The sequence below is a fragment of the Tyto alba genome, unplaced genomic scaffold (genome assembly GCF_018691265.1).
Source record: "Tyto alba isolate M040663 unplaced genomic scaffold, T.alba_DEE_v4.0 Super-Scaffold_20000042, whole genome shotgun sequence".
Lineage (NCBI taxonomy): Eukaryota > Metazoa > Chordata > Aves > Strigiformes > Tytonidae > Tyto > Tyto alba.
In genome coordinates this window covers 427,446-445,264 of record NW_024881293.1, presented here as the reverse complement: position 1 = coordinate 445,264, position 17,819 = coordinate 427,446, and the positions used below count along the sequence as shown (strand labels likewise).

General features: G+C 51.3%; 1 protein-coding gene across 1 annotated transcript in view; it reads left to right on the top strand.

The window, feature by feature from the left end:
* EPHA8 (EPH receptor A8) overlaps window positions 1–17,819 on the top strand; it is a 51,522-nt gene that overhangs the window by 21,072 nt on the left and 12,631 nt on the right. Inside the window, exons 3-5 of the mRNA XM_032997290.2 lie at window positions 1,322–1,985; window positions 15,063–15,218; window positions 16,311–16,646. Of these exons, the coding sequence (XP_032853181.1) occupies window positions 1,322–1,985; window positions 15,063–15,218; window positions 16,311–16,646 (1,156 nt within the window). The remainder of the gene's footprint in view (window positions 1–1,321; window positions 1,986–15,062; window positions 15,219–16,310; window positions 16,647–17,819) is intronic.

Genomic DNA, 17,819 nt, shown 5'->3' with positions numbered 1-17,819 from the left:
GCCAGTACCTTCCTGAGGTTCTGCAGGGCTGCTGGAAAGGTGCCACCTCTGGGAATGCCCCTCACAGCTGGACCTGGGCATAGTGGTGGGACTCAGACATCTTCAAAACCTGTTGCTGAGGCCTGGGAAAAGTCAGAAGGTCTGAAGTCCTCTCTGCTCTTCTTCCTCCTCCTCTTTCTCCTCTAAGAATTCAAATGTCCCAGTCCTCTCCATGGTGGGTGCGATGGGAATGCCTTGTTTGGAGAGGGACATGAGCTGAAGAGGTGGTGGGAAGTCCCCAGAGAAAGGGTCCTGGTGAGGGGTTGGTGGGATTAGAGGGTGTGGAGAGGGAGACATGTGAGGCAAGAGTGAGCCCCCAGAAGCGTCCTGTAGCCTTCAACATCTAAGTTCAACTTGTCCTTCAATAATTGAGCTAATTTGTATCCAAAATCTCACTATTTCGCACCTCGAGTCAGTCAAAACCACTTAGCCTCCCTCCCTTGGATGACACAAATGTCACTGTCCCCTCATAACTCACCCAATTATTCTCCAGACTGCCCCTCCATCACAGTCCCACTCACTGCAACCTGCTTTTGCTCAGCATCCCCTCCCCAAGATCACCCTGCTGCTACACCAAATGTTAACCCCAGTGCTATCAAGCTGTCAGCCTCTGGGTTCCCAGAGCCAGCCCCCCGTCCAGCCTCTCAGCTGGGTTGAACACTGTGGGCTCACACAGAGGAACCACACTGCCCTCACCTCTCCTGGGAAGAAGGGGGCTCAGAGCCCCCTATAGAAAATCATTTCTTGATGCAAGTCCTGTGTTCACTGCATGCTTGCCCTTCAGCCTGTGCTATGCACCCCAAAACTCATTCTCCATTTGGGAAGCAGCCTGTTTAGTTTGTGCATGGAGATAGCATGAGCCCGAAGAGACCCAGGTGAGCATCACTCAGGTTCTGCTGCTGTGAATGGCAGGTTGAGCACCAAGAAAAGGGACTTACATACATTGTCTGGAGGTTTTGGAGCCCTCTAAACACACAGTGCTACCAGCTTCTGCCATCAGATCAGCCTCATGCAAGCATTCCCATCTGTGAACAGGGGTGCACTTCATCCAGCTCTGCATTAGGGTGTGCTGTGAGAGTTACTGACCACATTAGAGTTGGGTAAAGTCTTCTCATCCTCATTTTCCTTTCGTCTGTGGCAGCAGCGATCTCTTGTCCAGATGCAGCTGCAGGGGCGGAGGGAGTTCATCCCAGGGTGGGTGATGGCACAGACTCCTGCATGTCCTGTGCTCGCCCAGTGTTCAGGGACATCTAGAATGACCTGGTCTCTCTCTGTCCCGCAGTGGGATTCTATCAATGAAATGGATGAGTTTTTCAGCCCCATCCACACCTACCAAGTCTGTAATGTCATGACCCCCAACCAGAACAACTGGCTACGGACCAACTGGGTTCAACGGGACGGTGCGCGGCGGGTCTATGCAGAGATTAAGTTCACTCTTCGTGACTGTAACAGCATGCCAGGTGTGCTGGGCACCTGCAAGGAGACTTTCAACCTCTACTACCTGGAGTCCGACAGGGACCTGGGCACCAGCACTCGTGAGACCCAGTTTATGAAGATTGACACCATCGCAGCCGATGAGAGCTTCACCAACGTGGACCTTGGGGTGAGGCGCCTGAAGCTGAACACAGAGGTGCGGGGTGTGGGGCCACTGAGCAAGAGGGGTTTCTACTTGGCCTTCCAGGACATAGGTGCTTGCATTGCCATTGTTTCGGTGCGGGTGTACTACAAGAAGTGCCCAGCAATGGTGAGGAACTTGGCATCGTTCTCCGAGGCTGTGACTGGGGCGGACTCATCCTCCTTGGTGGAAGTGCGGGGAGAGTGTGTGGGCCATTCGGAGGAGAGGGACACCCCCAAAATGTACTGCAGTGCTGAAGGAGAATGGTTGGTGCCCATCGGGAAGTGCGTATGCAGTGCTGGCTATGAAGAGCAGCGGGATTCCTGCATGGGTGAGTCCCTGCTTCTTGCTAGTGGTGCCTGCAAGGGGAGGGATGGCTGCAAGGGGCTCTTGCCTCTTTGGGGAAGGGCTAAGGACAGAAGCCTACTCACAGGTACTTGGACAGCCAGCCCCTGTGGAGGTTAAGGGCTGCCCAAGCTTTTGCTGGCTGGCTTCATGCTTTCAAAATGCGTTGCTGGTACCACTGGCAAACTCCCTGGGAGCTCCTGTGGGCCTGACTGTGACAAGTCCTGGTGCGCAGAGCATAGCTTTGGGGTGGGGACTGGCTTTGCAACGGGGGATGGCATCGGAACAGTGGCAGCCCTGGCTCCATCTTTCCCTACCATGGACTGCGTGACCCAGAGATTCCACCCTAGTGCCCCCAGCAGCTCTGGTTCTTGCTGAGATCTCTGATGGTGCACTCCAGAAAAGCACAATTTGGCCTTTCCAAAATGCCCCACCTCTCACTTCCCTTTGATAGGGGGTTTGAAAGCAAGGAAAGCAAAAAGAACACCACCAGGCTTTTGTGAAACAAGGTTATTGTGTCTATCCATCACCCCTCCCTGGGGCTGCTGTGCAGCCCTGCTGCCCAGGGGGCATAAAGGCTTCCCAGGGCCCTCTGTGCCACTGGGCAGACTTCAAGCTGCCTACTGTACAAACTGTGATAAGGAAGCAGGGTGACCAGCAGCAACCGTGCACCAGGCATGGGGATGTGTGTGTACAGAGCACGGCGCTCAGAGCTCCCTGTGAGAGCCCTCCACACAGATTTGTTTGCTCTCGGTTTCTTTATGGGATGTGTTTAGGGGAGCAGCACAAATAAGAGTGTGGGGCTTTTGTTTGAGCTTCATGGAAACGTCAAGTGGAGCTTTTGTCTTACGGAGACTTGACACAAGGTTAGGACGTCTGACGCCAGACTGGAATGGATCCAGGTGCCACTGGGACCTGCGCCAGCCCCGGTGGGTCCCCAGCTACGCGGAGTGGGAAGGACGAGCAGAATAAATGCTTCTATCTGAAACTCCTCCTGACTGCGACCATTGATTTGAAAGTCATCCTGGGATAGATCTGATAATTCAGAAAGGGTCGTCTTCTCCCACATTAAAGAGTGGGTCCAAAGTGTGCATGGGGCCAGGCAGATGCTACCGTGGGAGGGGGCACTGGCATGGGCTGCCTGTGTAGCTGGGTCTGAACCCCAGGACTGAAAGGAGCTGTGAGTTGAAGGTTTGGTTCAGAAGGGCCAAACACCCCTTCCCTGTATTCTCCTCCCGTGGTCCCATACAGCAGATTTTGCCCCAGGAGATCACCACCCCAAAGCCTAGAGACAGATGGAAGGCCCGGGGTCCATGTGCTCAGCCCACCTCATTTTCCTGTGTTTCCTTGGACATGTTTATGTCTCTTTAGGGAGCAAAGATATGGGAGAGATACATCTTTGCCCTCCTGCCCTTCTCTGGTGACACTGCTCCTACCTCTAGGTGAAGCACAGGGGAATTGTGATCCAACCTCCCTCCCCAAATGGGGTGGACACAGGCAGAAACTGGTCTTTCTTCATGCAGATGGAATCAAACCCATGCTGTTCAACTAGCAATGCTCCCAGGTGAAGTTCTCCAGGGCCTGTGGCATCAGAAACAGGTCAGAAATGTTACTGGACTTTCTCCAACCTCAGTGTCATCTTGCCCTCCTGCCTTCCCAGTCCCATTTATCTATTTCCTTGCGTGGGGAGTTTGATAGTCCAACATCAAGAGAGCAGGGACAGCACCTCCTTCCTAGCATCTCCTTTGGTGGGTGGGTGTGTAGCAGGAGTACATATATTTACACATGAAAGTAAACAGATGCAAATCTCTGATCTAAGCTTCTTGTGCTTGATTGGGGCAGAGTGCATTTTTCACAGTGAAAAGTGCCTTTCTGGAATGATTTATAACCCCAGTGGATCTGTCAGAGTTGGAAATTAGCCGTTTTAATTGTCAGGCGGACAAAAGCAGGATTCCAACGGCTGTCGCCCCAGCAATTTTTCATTCTCTGTCACAGGGATGAGATGATATAAATCACTCCTTGTGGCCCTAATAATCTTTCTATAAATATCAGGGAAATTCATTTTTTGCTTGGGGGAAAAAAATTAGAGAGAAGATACTTTGCCTCTATGGCAGTGTTTAAAATGTGATTCCAAATTAATTTCCTTCCGCCTTCCACAGCCGGACGCCTTATTTGTCAAAGCTAAAGATGTTTGAACAGTGGAGGTTTCTCCCCCCTCCTCTTTATCGTTCATTTTTCTAAGTACCTGCCAGAGTGATGGAAGACAGCTCGGGAAACCAGATCATGGTCAGAGCTGTTCCCAGCCCTTCAGAGGAGAAGAAAGGCTGTGCCCCAGAGCTGGGAGGGATGGGTTGAGGTGGGACATGGTGGAGGATGTGTAGAAACCTGGGGAACTTCTCTGCTTCCTATCATCTTTACTGTCAGTCATCACCTTGGATGGCCCTTTGTTTGGGCAGGAGTGTGGTGGCTGGGATCTCTGACTCCTTACACTTACCCTGGCAGGATCCACACGTTTTGTCTTGTTGTGATGTGTTTGATGTAAGGATGCGAGGGACAGTTTCTATGAGATCGGGGGAAGCAGATCTCAGCCTAGGGACACCGGAGGTCAGGACCACACTAAGGATGCCAGCTAGCCTGGTATCAGATGTGTCAAAACCCTGCATCACACAAGATATTTGTCCCCTCTATCTGTGCCTAATGCATCTGCCTGATTTATCTTCAGAGGCAGAGGACCCCCTCTTCCAGCTGTGGCTGGGCACGGGTGCTGCCGTGTCTTACTGGGCAGAAACTGGGTCTAAGCATGAATTTCCACAGCTGCTGATGGGGACCTGGGGTCTGCCAGCTCCTAAAGTTCCTAGCTTCTAGTCCCATGGCATCTTCTGCCACAACCAGCCTAAGGATGAAGCCCCTCTTAGTCCCTCTCCCAGAGCAGCACAATCCTGCTGCCCCACTCCTCCTCTCTGTTTTCAAGGCTCTGAAGGTCTTTGCTTCCCTCACTCCTGTCATCCACAGTTGGCCTTGGATGTGCTGCTCTTTCTTCCTTGAAATGCTTCCTTGGAATGCATCAGTCCATAGCAAGACATGTTAATAACTCTTACACACTGCACACAGCAACTTCTCTGCCTAAATAGCAGAATAGGCGATGGCATAAGTGAGAAGGATCTGTCCCAGCAATTTATCAGATAAGAAGACAATCAGCTTAATTCACCTTATTTATATGCAGCTTCTGTACGGGACAAATAAAGACCCATTTCAGTATGGTCAGTGCAATTAGAGAAATGAGAAAGGGGAACATTTTAACCCCGACTTTCCTTCTGAGGGAAGGGAAAAAACTCATAAACTACCTTCTCAAACAGCTGTGAGGCTGAGAACCGGGACATCCTGTGAAGGATGGAGAGGTGGACAGGGAGTCTCAGGCAGGTGAGGACAGTGGCTCTGTACACACACCCCTCCTACCAGCCCCAGCCAGACCCTCTTTGGGGAGGGCTGCCAGGCTTCTGAGCCACCAAGGTTTTGAGTCCCTAGTCCTTGTACCAGGGTCACCCTTTTGGGGCAGATTTGAATTATTCCTTGGTCTGCATCTGTCACCAGCTATCAATAAGCAAAACTGGAAAGCTGGGATAAATTCTGTTTAGCTGATTGTGAGTTGTACACACACACAGAGTCTGTTTGGAGCGCCAGTAGCAGTGCCACAGCTACAGATCGTGGTGCTGCTCTCTGGGAGTTGACACAAACTCAGCCAGCCAGCCAGCCACCAGCCACAGAGACCTCCAGAATCTCCCAGGAAACATTTTCTTTAATGAACAACTGAAAAAGGGTAAAACAGAAGGGACAGGCCATCTTCCCTGTTGTCAGAGCAGCTGGATGAGCTTTTGGCAGAAATGCTATTCCCAAAGAACATCTTTGTGGTATGTCCATGTGTTTCAGGAGCATTTCAGACATTTTTGTCTGAAATTTGGGACCAGGCGTCTTAGCCTCTGGGTGTCCTGATTGCTCTGGCTGCTTTCCCTCTGCTGTGCCCAGGGGCTTCATCTTGGCTGTTGCCTTTGGCTGGAAAATAGTGATGAAGGAGCAACAGTTAAGTTATTGCTGCTCCATCAGCCCATTTGTACACAAGGACGGGTGTTTGTAGCGTGCCAGGGCTGAGCGAGAACAGCAGCCAAACAGGGGTCTGATGTGTGTGGCTGAACAAGGATCTAGCCCTGAGATAGACTTACCCAGCGCTGCTCTAGCTGAAAAAATGGCCTGTGTCCTCCGGACAAGCTGAAGAGAGGGAAGCTGTCACTGCTGGGACCCTTTCCTCTCCAGCTCCTAAACTGAAGAAGAGATGGGAATAGGAGAAGGACTGCTGGCCCCTCATGGACAAAATTCTCTGCTGCTGGGCTCTCCCGTGCCTCCTGTGGCACATGGCTGGTGGAAATGGATCTGGAGAGTCTGGTTAGCAATCTGGAAGCCAGTTAATTTTTTCCAGTTGGTGGGATTCATGCTGATGAACCAATCAGCAAATTTAATGTACCTTAAACCTTCCTCATGGGCAACTTTAATCGAGCAATTAAAGCACCACAGCATTGCTAATTAAGAGGAGAAAATACCCAGCTTGGTAATTACATGCTTGTGAATACGGTTTTGCATCCATGGGCCTTTATGAAGAAAGTCAGTGGAGACTGACTTTCCACTTGGTGGGGCAAGGGGTGAAGCAGAGCTATGTGGTGTGAGAGGAGGGGAAATCCCACCCACCTGCACCCCATCACCCATGTACTGTGTTGCTGGGCACAACCATGGCTACATAGGGTCAGTGTAAGCCCTACAAACACCAGGGGACAAAATGACACTGGGGAAGGGGAGGCCATTGGCAGAGGACGCCGGGGAACAGGCATGGACTCCAGCTGGGCTGGGCTGGGCAATGGCCTGCAGCCACAGCAGCAAACCTTCACAGCTGTGTGAACAGATGTGGTGCAGATGCTGATGTTGGAAGGGAGGAAAGGTAGAGGCATGCAACCTGCTCTCCTTGGGCTTGGGTGTGAGGGGATGGACTCCATTGCCCAGTGCACTGCAGCTGGGGACTCTGCTTGCTTCTGGATACCTACCCAGGGAGACCACAGCGTGCACAGAAAGGGGGGAGAGGCATGCAGACAGGAGGAAAGATATTCTAGTGGTTAAGAGAGTCCACCAGAGCCTTGCTTCATTCCTTTCTCTCCCCAAACTCCTTATCCCTTTCTCATTCAGAAAAGTTCCAAGAAGCTTCAGGCTTCTCTCTCCTTTTCCTGCTAACAGTGATTTTTTTCCCATCTGTATAAGAATATCACACAGTAACTGTGAGCTCCTTGTGTTGTGTCTTCATATGAAACAGCCAATACAGTCTGCTCTGTTGGAAACAGGACGCTGGTCTTGCTGGGCTGACTCTGAGCAAAACTCCTTTTCCCTGGCTCTGAGCTACACAGGGCCCCCAAAAATGTGTGGGGGGGTCACACATGCCTCTGTCAACCAGTAAAACTGGGATTTCAGGGCACCCATTACCAGGCTGGTAATGGCACCTCCCTTAGGTCCTGCCTGGAAGCATATGTCCCATGTATCAAGGCGACAGATACATGTGCATTGAAATTCCCTGCTACTGCAGCTCCAGACAAACACATTGGAATATGTTTCACGTTTCTTTGCAAGCCAGTGTGGATTTCAAGGAGACTTTCCGTGCAGGTCCCAGGGCGCACATGCCAGCTCCAAGCTACAGGCTTGGTGGCTGTGCTGCACCTCAGTGATGCCTGCTCAGAGTCTCCCGTGACTGCTGGCAGAGTACCAGGCTGTTGTACCCAGAGCTAGACTGCACCGATGTCCTGGGTGCCCACCACAGAGGGCTTCTGCTGTGAGTGTACCAAAATAAACCTTTCAAGGGCAAGAGCAGTGATAGTTTCAAAGACGCGCTATAGGAGTTATGCAAATGTCCTTTCCGTGATGCCAGGAAAGAAAATCAAAGAAACTTAGTGACTTACAAGATTTTCATTGTTGGTTTGCAAGTCAGTCAGCTGCTTTGTAAAATACAGGCAATACCAGCTGTTAAGATTATATTGCCTGCTGTTTATTACATGCAAAGCCCTGCATCTTCAAAAACAATAAAAAAAGCTAAGACATAAGTTAGGACTGTTCAGGATCCAGGTATCAGACTTCAGATGAGTACAGACTGCAAAGGATATGTGTCAGAGACACATATTACTTGCAAGATTTGGGCTGGACATTAGGAAAAACTTCTTTCCCTGGAGGATTATCCTGCCCTGGGATGGGATCCTTGGATTCACATTTGCTTCATACCAGGACTTGCAGTATACAGTCCCAGACATGGCTACTAATTAGTCTGTTTGTGTGTGCATGGCTAATTCAGCTCAGCAAGCATGCTGGAGAAGGCAGGGTGTAGGAAAATGTGATCTCAGTATCTCTAGCACTTTCACTCCCTCCTCTAAAAAGAAATTGGCCAATTGCATTTCCTAGGAAAAATCCCCAAAGCAGTCCCCCCAACATATAAAACATTTTTTTTTTTTTTTTTTTTCCGGGTTAGGAAGAAACAAAAAGGACAGAGATGACTGCAGAGCTGCCCTTTCCCCACCAACAGAACAATATGCTTTTTTGTCCCTGGCTGAATATTTTGTTTACCACTTTTCCTCTGAGTTTGTTGTATTTAGCTGCTGACATAGATGAAGGGTGAGAATGATGCTAGGCTGGAGTTCAAGGTATTGATGGGGATGAAATAAATTTCATTTGTGTTTGGTAGGTCTCTGTAGTCCCTATAAGAAGTGCTGAAGAGCAGCTGGACTGTAATGGATGGATCTGGTAGCACTTAAAGACATTCACCAGTTTTGGAATGTGTTTTTTTTTAGTTCAAACTCTTCCACAGAATCTGTCCAGGTTCAAGTCATGAACACAGGTTGTTTCTCTGGATTACCAATGTCCAGGTGGCTGGGAAGCTGTTGTTGGGGAGTTTGGAAACAGGCAGCCTGGAGGAAAGACCTGGAATTTTGCACCAGTACTTACACTGGAGATGATGTAATGCAAAGGGAGGCTGAGGACCTTAAATGTGCTACCAGCATATTCAGAGGCTTGGTGTGATTGCCTTGCATGGGCAAGATGCTCCTCATCCAACCGAGCAGTAGGACCGTGCCAAAAATTTGTTCTGTACTTGGCATGAGATCCAGATCCCACCCATGTCACTGCTTCTTGTGTGATGACTTCCCCTTCCTGAAAATAAGATGTTGCTGCTGACACTTCCCCAGGGAGGAGAAAGGGATCCAAAAACTGGTGGTGCTCAGATGTGTGAATGTGAGGGCTGTGATGGCCCTTGTGATGTTCTTCTTTTACTTCTGCTGGAGTGCTGGGCACCTTTATTTTAAAATTCAGCCCCTGTATATATCCATAGACATATGCATGTGGTGAGAGGGCTCACATACCCTCCAAAGCTACATACTGGTTCCTGCAGGGGCTGGGATTAAGTTCTTGGTGTTTTGTATGTCCTTTATTCATTTGTGCATCTTTGCTACCTGAGGCCTTGCAGCAGGATCCAGGGCTACCTCCAGCACTGTCATCTGCAGGGGTGGCTCCCATTCAGGCCCGCACCCTCCTGAACACCGCGTTTTCTGGGTTTGGTTTTGGTCTGGTGAAAACTGTTTTTTTTCAGAAGCTTTGGATAGTTCTGTCTAAAGCCCTCTGAGAAGACTGAGTTTTGGAAAGAACTGTTTTCTAATGCTAGCATTAGACCACCTATTTCCATCCACCTCCTGCAAGCTGTAGTGCTTCCCCAGATAAGATTTATAAAAATGCCTTCACTCTGAGAGTGCCAAGCTGTCTCACCTACATAAGACTGCACAGCATCACCTCGATTCCTGTTCCACAGAATGATGTCTGTACCAGGCAGCAGAGCAGCCCTAGCAGAAAACTGTGATTTGGATGTTTCCTGGTTTTTTTTATTTTTTTAAAAATGTAGGGAAGAAGAGCAGGACAGAGTCAGGAGTGCTTTTCACAGTACTGAATTCAAGTCAGGAAGTAAGACCTGCTGATTTTCCTATAGCAGCATCAGGCAGATGTCCAGTTTGGGATGCAGCCAGTATGGATCACCAAGGTTCCAGTTTGCCCAGCACTGCAAGTGGAATTACTCCACTTGGAAGAACAGGCCCCTGCTTATAGAACTTGTCCTGGTGACTGTGAAATCTGAGTGTTGAGCAAGAATCTATGCAGGGTGCCTTTTTCTGCATGTGCCATTTGCTTGCGGCGTGATGCATAGGGTGTTGCTAGCTCTGCAAAATTTTCATGGGTGAAAACTTGCCTGGTTCCACTGTCTGTAATACTGAGAGTGTGAAGGAGTGTGGGATGGGTCAAATTGCTGGAAGAAGGGCAAAGCAGAAGGAGGTGTTGTGAGGTGGAGTCTGAGGTGATATGAGACAAGTTCAGCTGTGTGGAGCGGTGTGACAGGTTGTAAGGTAATCCTGAAGGTGGGAAGGGTTGTGAACTGTGCAAAGGGGCTGGAGGTGGGAATTGGGCTGTGTGAAGGGCTGTAAGGTGGTGCTTAGGGCCTAGAGGTAAGACTAGGGGTGTGAAACAGTGCAGGGACAAGGAACGTGCAAAGGATGCACAGAGCATCAGCAGGGCTATAGGATGGTGCATGATCTAGGGGTCAAAAGTTTGCCTAAGTGCACCAGCCCAGCCAGCCCCCAAAACCCCCTCCAGATCACCAACCAACTTGAGGACAGAGCCTGGGTTGACCTGGGATTGCAGGGAAAGGGAAGCACAGTCTTACAAACACACAGAGTATGGGGCAATGAGGCAGATGCTTCTTTTTAAGACATGACTGTGAATAGCATGCTTCTGTTTCAGTGTCTGTGTCATGTGGGAGCTGAGATTGGAGGCATCATGCTGAAACTGGATTTTATGTGCTAGCTTCTCCCACAGCCTGGAGGGCTCGGGGACTGGTACCTGTCTCTGGCTGTCACAGTGTCTATGACACCCTTATTTCCATCTCTATTCCCAGCACTGCAAAAGGGAGGTACATGGCTGCTCTTCTGGTGTTTGCTGATGCCCATCTTCGTTGTGGGGTCAGGGAAGGGGACAACTGGCACTGGTGCTGTGGAGCTGCCCCATGGCACCCTCTCAGCTGTGCCCCGGCCCTCCACAAACCTCCTGGGCTGTGGGTGGAGCTGAGAGGGAGTGACATGGGGTCAATGCTCTCATTTGCAATGCCCCCTGAAGTAACCCATGGTGGTCCCACCAGGGCCACCTGCAGAGCACTAGTCCCAGACCGTGACTTCAGATGAAGCAAAGGGGCTTGTTCCCAGCTAGTGTATCCTTGACAGGTTCATCTATCATCTCCCAAGCTCTGCCAGCTTATTAGCAGATGTTATCCTGTCCCCAGAGGACAGAGAGGGAGGGAAACAAATGGACCGAACTACAGATGGCTGTCTGAGCCTTCCCCACGGTCACTGTTTCTGAGACAAGTCTACTGCTCCGGGGCCCCTTGGACAGACCATGCATGAAAGAGTGGGGCTGTTGGGCTGGGAAAAACATGCAAGATGTACTGTGTGGGGTGGAGGACCAATGGAAGCCCCATGGTATTGACCCCAAGAAGCTGTGTTGGTAATTGGAGACCCACCTATGCAACAAAGGGCTGGAGATGTGCTCTGCCACACACAGGTTTAGTGTCAGTTCTTGTAGGCTCTCCTTGTGACACTGGGAGCAGACACTGCAAGCCCAGTGTAGATTTGCAAGTCTTAAGATGGACTGCAGGCAAAGGTGTTCCACGTGCACTGCAAAACCACACTGTGAGATGAAACTGCAAGGACAGGCAGCCTTGGCTGGGTTTTGAAGGGGGAAAGTCACCAGGGACAGAAGGAGGACACCAGTAGCGGGACTTCTGGTGGTCCACAAAGAGGTAGGACCAGAGATTCTCAGACACAGAACAAAGGTATGAACTATAAAATAATTTTTAAAAGAAATCACCACCTTCTACAGGGGCTCCTGGGAGGGTACCTCTGGCAGGTGGAAGTGGGTGGTTGCAGTGAACACAGCAGGACAATGGTTCTGCACCTCCCTGCTGTGTGGCTTCAGATTTTGATGACTTCAGTGTGTGCTACAGCCATGGCTATGGAGATCTCTAGATTTTAGACCTGGTGTGTTTGAATCTTTCTTTCTGGCCAATTCTCTGATGGTTTGCTCCTACCACATCTAACCCAGGAGGTCCTGGTCTTCCACACGTCATTGACCATGAGAGAGCTCAATCCAGAGCAGGACATGCCTGTCACACAGTACTGTAAGGATTTCACATCTTGTGCAGGTTCCAAGCTAGTGCCCTGCCTCTCATGCCTGTGAAAGGCTTTGCATGTGTGTCTTGTTTCCATCTAAAATAAGGACAGAGACACACGGAGGTGCATGACCCCATCCAGAGCAGTGCCTGTCCCAGCCCCAGTTGCTCTCCAGGCCTCCTCATGTGCTTGTGCTGCCCAGGTGCTGGGAGGTGGCTCTCAATGGCTCTGCCCTGGTGCACAAACTCACCTGTAATTTGTCATTTAGGATAATTTTCCCCCTGAGTGCATCTAAAATAATTGTGAATCGCTGCTATAGGTAATTAATTTTTTTTATTAACAGCATTAAATGCTAAGTGTTTACAGTTTCTTGGTGCAGATCTGCTTAATTTTGTGTTCCCATCCTTCCTGATGACCTGTCTCCAGACCTGATACAGCAGTGATTTCTCTGCCCTTAAATATTGGTGAAGGGAACCACTCCAGTGTTTCTTGAATCAAGAGTCCCTAGTTGCTGGTTCTTGCAGGTACAAGGTGGGGTTCACACAACAAGCTGAAGGTGTCAAATCCTGGCATGTGCCCTGGCTAGCACAGATCATGGGGCTGTCTCATTTCTCAGTTCCCATCTGGTAGGCTGTGCTCATGTCATGTCTTTATCCTTTCCCACACAGAGGAATGAGGAACTTTTCTTTCATAGAGAATTGATCTTAGAGCTTTTTTCCTCAACTGACTATCCCTCAAATTTGTCCCCACATGGGAACAGGATATAACAGCACTCATCTCAGTCTTAAACCCCAAACCAAGATGTTGCAGACTGGAGGGTGTTGCAGCATCAGGCAAAGGGCATTCAATAAAGGCAGAGAGTCCCTGGCTCTCTTGGTGTGTGACATAACAAGGACCAGTCATCACCAGAGCTTGGCAAACGTCCTGGGCTGTCCTTGGTGTAGTTAGCTGGGGACAACAAACCTCCTCTCCCAGCTCCCCTGTTTTCTTTCCTTTTCTGATGCCCTTGAGGAGGTGAAAGATTGAGAGAGACGGGGAACAAAGCCAGCTCTGAGATGCTGTAATTTTCTTGTGAGTCGCATCTGCTGTCCCTTGCGTCCCCAGGTCTGGGCATTCCTGATCCTTGCTCTGATGCTATTCCAGGACTGGAGGAGCAGAGATTTGGGAACAAAATCTGGAGCTTCTGGACTTTGCTTTTTCTGGCCTGCTATACCAAGCCATGATACCAACATCTCTGGCACGTGCAGGATGTCTACATCTTACTGATGGTATTTCTCCCCTGTCTTTAAAGTAGCATTCAGTGCAAAACTGAAACAGAAGCTGGTGACAGACTCTGAAGAAGGACCAGCATGCCACCAGGGAAGTGGGTGGCTGGAGCACAGCCTTCAGCTGCCATTGCTGGAAGTGGCTTGGTTATAAAGAGGGCATTGTATTACTATGCAGCGTGTGACGTGAAATCTGTTGGTAACAATCAGTCCAGGGAAATCTGTGGCAAGGAACGGAGTGCTATTAAAAAAGTAAAAAAAAAATGAGCACCTAGAAGCAGAACAAACAGCCAGCACAAAGGGATCCAGACCACCGGGGATGCTGGATGGCAAACAAAACCCTTCTACGTGCTTGGAAGCAAAAATTGAGGCTGTGTGCAGAGGTGGTCATTGAATGTAAAGATGGGAAAATGAAGATATTACTACCTTAGTAGGGAAAACCAGAAATGAGTCAGAGCCAGGATTAATGCTTGAATCACTGGAACAGGTCCTAGCAGTTCTTGATGAATACAAGGACCAAGACAGAGCCTGTTTTTCCTTACTGGGAGTAAAAATCTACAAGAGAGGACAAATCCTTCCATCCCCAGACAGATACCTCACATGACACGTTACTCTTGAGCTAATTGATTTTCCTAATGAGAGACAAGTTGTTTGTTTGTGTGACAAATGATTCACCCGAGGGGCTGCTGGAGGAGGTGGGGGTAGGACAGAGCAGTCCCACTCCAGCACCAGCATGGGATGAGCATGGATGGCTCCTGCCACACAGCCCCCAGCACCAGGAGGATGCAGAGCAACTGAAGGTGGGGTGGGTTGTCAGAAAAATCTCAGGCTGGCTGATTCGCTTTGCTGTCCCTCGTCAGAGAGCAGACAGTGTGTGTGCACTGCCAGTTTGCTGCAAAGTGAAACAAGAGAGGGTGTTTGCCCTTTGTTTTGTGCAAGGAAACTTGTTTGATTTGTATAGCAGCACACCAGGGGCTTGAAAAGGGGCATGCACCATGTCCAGGGTGTGGAGCTTTTAATTCCTGAAACCACCCACATTGTTGTTTTGGGGCACCTGGGCACGATGTGAAGAGATGGTTCTTAGAAGAGTTAACAAGGTGATTTCCAGTGCTGCCTGCTTTGATCTTTGCAGTGCTCCCTGCCCTGGTGGCCCAGAGGGGTGCCTGCAGTGGGGAGAGCTCTGGGCAGCAGGCATGGGTGCAAGGAGAACACCTCGAGCTTTGCAGGCAGCTGGCAAAAAGCAGAGGCACCCAAGTCTGCTTATGAAATAGTGGGGAACAGGTACCAGGATAGCAGGAAATACAGCCTGGGTGGAGAGACAAAAAGAGTTTTCACAGAGCCTGGTTTTCAGCTGGGCAGCTGGAAGGGGACTCACCCAGGCACTGGGGAGAAGGCCTGGTTTCCCATGCACTGGGACAGGGGTAAGAGCGGGGTCCAGCTTTGCGCTGGTGGCATTTGCCAAGCCATGGGGTGCTTCTCATCTGGGCACATCCCTCTGACCTCTGCCCATTCCCTCCTCTGCAGCCTGCCAGCTGGGATATTACAAGTCGGCCCCTGGGGACCAGCTGTGTGCCAAGTGCCCCTTGCACAGCCACTCGGAGAGCCGGGCGGCCCACGTGTGCCGCTGCGACAGCAGCTTCTACAGGGCGGTGCAGGATCCCCCCTCGGCCGCCTGCACGCGTGAGTACCCCGATCGGCCAGGCGCCCACCCGTGCTGCGGCGGGGCAGGCGTCGTGTCCTCAAACACAGCAGATGCTCTCTGCCTGAGCCCAGCGTGCACCCTTGCCTCTGTGCACGCTGCCCGAGGCACTGCAGCAGGGTTTCAACCCCGGGTCTCCATTTGACGCACGAGATGAGATCCCCTTAGCTGCACTCCCTCAGTGCCCTCTGCCTCATCCTCATCCTGCTTGGTCTCCAAACATCCCTGGCAAGAGTCTGCTCTCATCCCAGAGCTCTCTCCTGCGTTGGAGCGTGGTGGGACCATGGCTCTGGCCGGCAAGCTCGTCTGCTCACGCACCAGCCAGCATGCTGGTCACTTGCTGGCTGCTTTCCTTTGCAGAAATGCCCAGGGTGATCAGACCTCTGGGAGGCCACGGGGCAGCACAAGTGTTGCTGTGCTCCTCTTCACTGGGGGGGCGTGCTGGCACTAGGGCTTGTCATACAGTTTCAGCTCAGCTCTCTGCAGTAGGCTGCTTTGAGGGGCCCAGTGCTATTAAAAAGGAAGGAGAACATCCCAAGAGGAATCCTCCTCTCTGTAGTTGGTCTGGGAGGGCAGAAAGGTGGGAGTCTGCCAGCTGAAGCCAGGGTGAAAAACAGGTCAGCAACATCTGATTTGTGTTTCCCTAGGGGATATCCACCCAAGATTGCTAAACTCCCCAGGAAATGTGAGTTTACCCTTCCCTTTAGACAAGCAGGTCCTGTTCTCCACTGTCCGGCCCATCAACACCTTGGCTTCTCCCCCCAAAATCTCCATGCATCCCCATTGCTTCCTGCTTCCTCCGGATGAAACATCAGCTCTTGCCTGCCTAGCATTTGACATCCTGATCCAGAGCTTCATATCGCCATGGCATTTCACCCTGACACCTCTCTGTGCCTTTGCTCTCTTCTGTACGGAGCATCCACACCTCTGGGCAGCTCTGTATTCCCTGTAGCATCATTTGTACGTTCAGGTACATGCTGCCCAAGGTGCTCCTCTCCGCTGGTCCCACGCTCTGCCAGTTCCAACACACTTCAGCTGTCCCTGCTCTGCTCGAACCTCTGCTTCTTTTCCAGGCCCCCCCTCTGCTCCTGTGAACCTGATCTCCAGTGTAAATGGCACCTCAGTGACACTGGAGTGGGGCCCACCCCTGGACAAGGGTGGACGTGCTGACATCGTGTACAACGTGGTCTGCAGGCGCTGTGCAGGGGACGCTGGCCAATGCGAGGCGTGCGGCAGTGGGATCCGCTTTGTGCCCCAGCAGATGAGCCTGGTGCAGGGAGCGCTGACAGTGACCAACCTCCTGGCCCACACCAACTACTCCTTTTGGGTGGAGGCGGTGAACGGCGTCTCTGACATCAGCCTGGAGTCCAGGAGAGCTGCAGTCGCCAACATCACAACAAATCAGGCAGGTAGGAGGAGCAGACACACCCCCCCCCCCCCGCCAGGCATTGCCTGTGTGGGTGATGCTGACTTTGCCTCCAGCACTGCTTCAGCCAGTATCTGCAGGAGCCAGAACCTGCCCTAGCAGCCAAGGGCTGGTTTAGTGATGGGCATGGGACCCCCAGGAGATGCGACCCCTATCCTCTCTGCTGCTGGAGGTGGGTTCAGGGAGCCAGGGTGGGCTGGAGACAAGCTACTCTCACCCTTCTCTGGTTCGTGGTACCCTTTTTCATCCTCCTTTCCCTCCACTTCAGCCTGCAGCCGCTGGTGGAGGCTTCTTTTCTGCAGGAAACAAGGGGCACAAAGAGCACTTGTTTATTGACAGGAACACTAAGTAGAGCATGAAACTTTCAGACTGTTCCTCCAGCCTTCCGTCCCTTCCCAAAGGGCCAAGCTGCAGTTCATGTTCCCCTCTTAGCTCACACCAATGCTAGGCCCTGGCAGGTGACAGCAACGTTTCCCGGGAAAAGTCTCTCCCATGCATGTCTCGCCTTTGCAAATCCCTTGCTGTGAAATATTCTTTCCCCAGGAAATACTTCTGAGCAACGCTCTAGCCCAGGTGAGCCGTGACCTTGCTCCAGGGTCACCTAGGCATCTCCCCAGAGCAGAGCAGAGCAGAGCTAAGCTCTTTTCCATGGAGCACTCTGTAGGCAGAGAGGACAGGGCAGGAACTGGCCCTTCTTGTTAATCCTCCCAGTTGGAAAGGAGCCCACTGGAACGTCCTGTGAGGCTGAGCTCCTTCTGCTCTCATGGTGGTGGTGCCAGCAGGAAGAACCCAGGGAGGCTTGCTGGGTTAGCTCATGGCTGGCACAAGAACAAGGCCCTTTTGTTACTAATGCCTGCTCGTAGCACTTCTCCAGCACACCGCTGAACCCACATGGAAATGGCTCAGTCCTGCCGGCTCGCTCCTGCATGGTCCCTCCAAGTGCTGACGAGCAGTGTCAGCCTGATGCCTCGGAGGGGGGATACTCTCAGGAAGTGCTGAATATTCCCATTTCACACTCTCTGCTGGAAAGTGGCTGCTGAGCAAGTGCTGTGAAACTAGCAGGGTTGGGAATTCGGTAGTGATTGAAGTTCAGCTGCCGTGCCTGTGCAGTGCTCCAGCTGCTGCACACCACAGAGCATCCCTGCCTGCCAGGGGG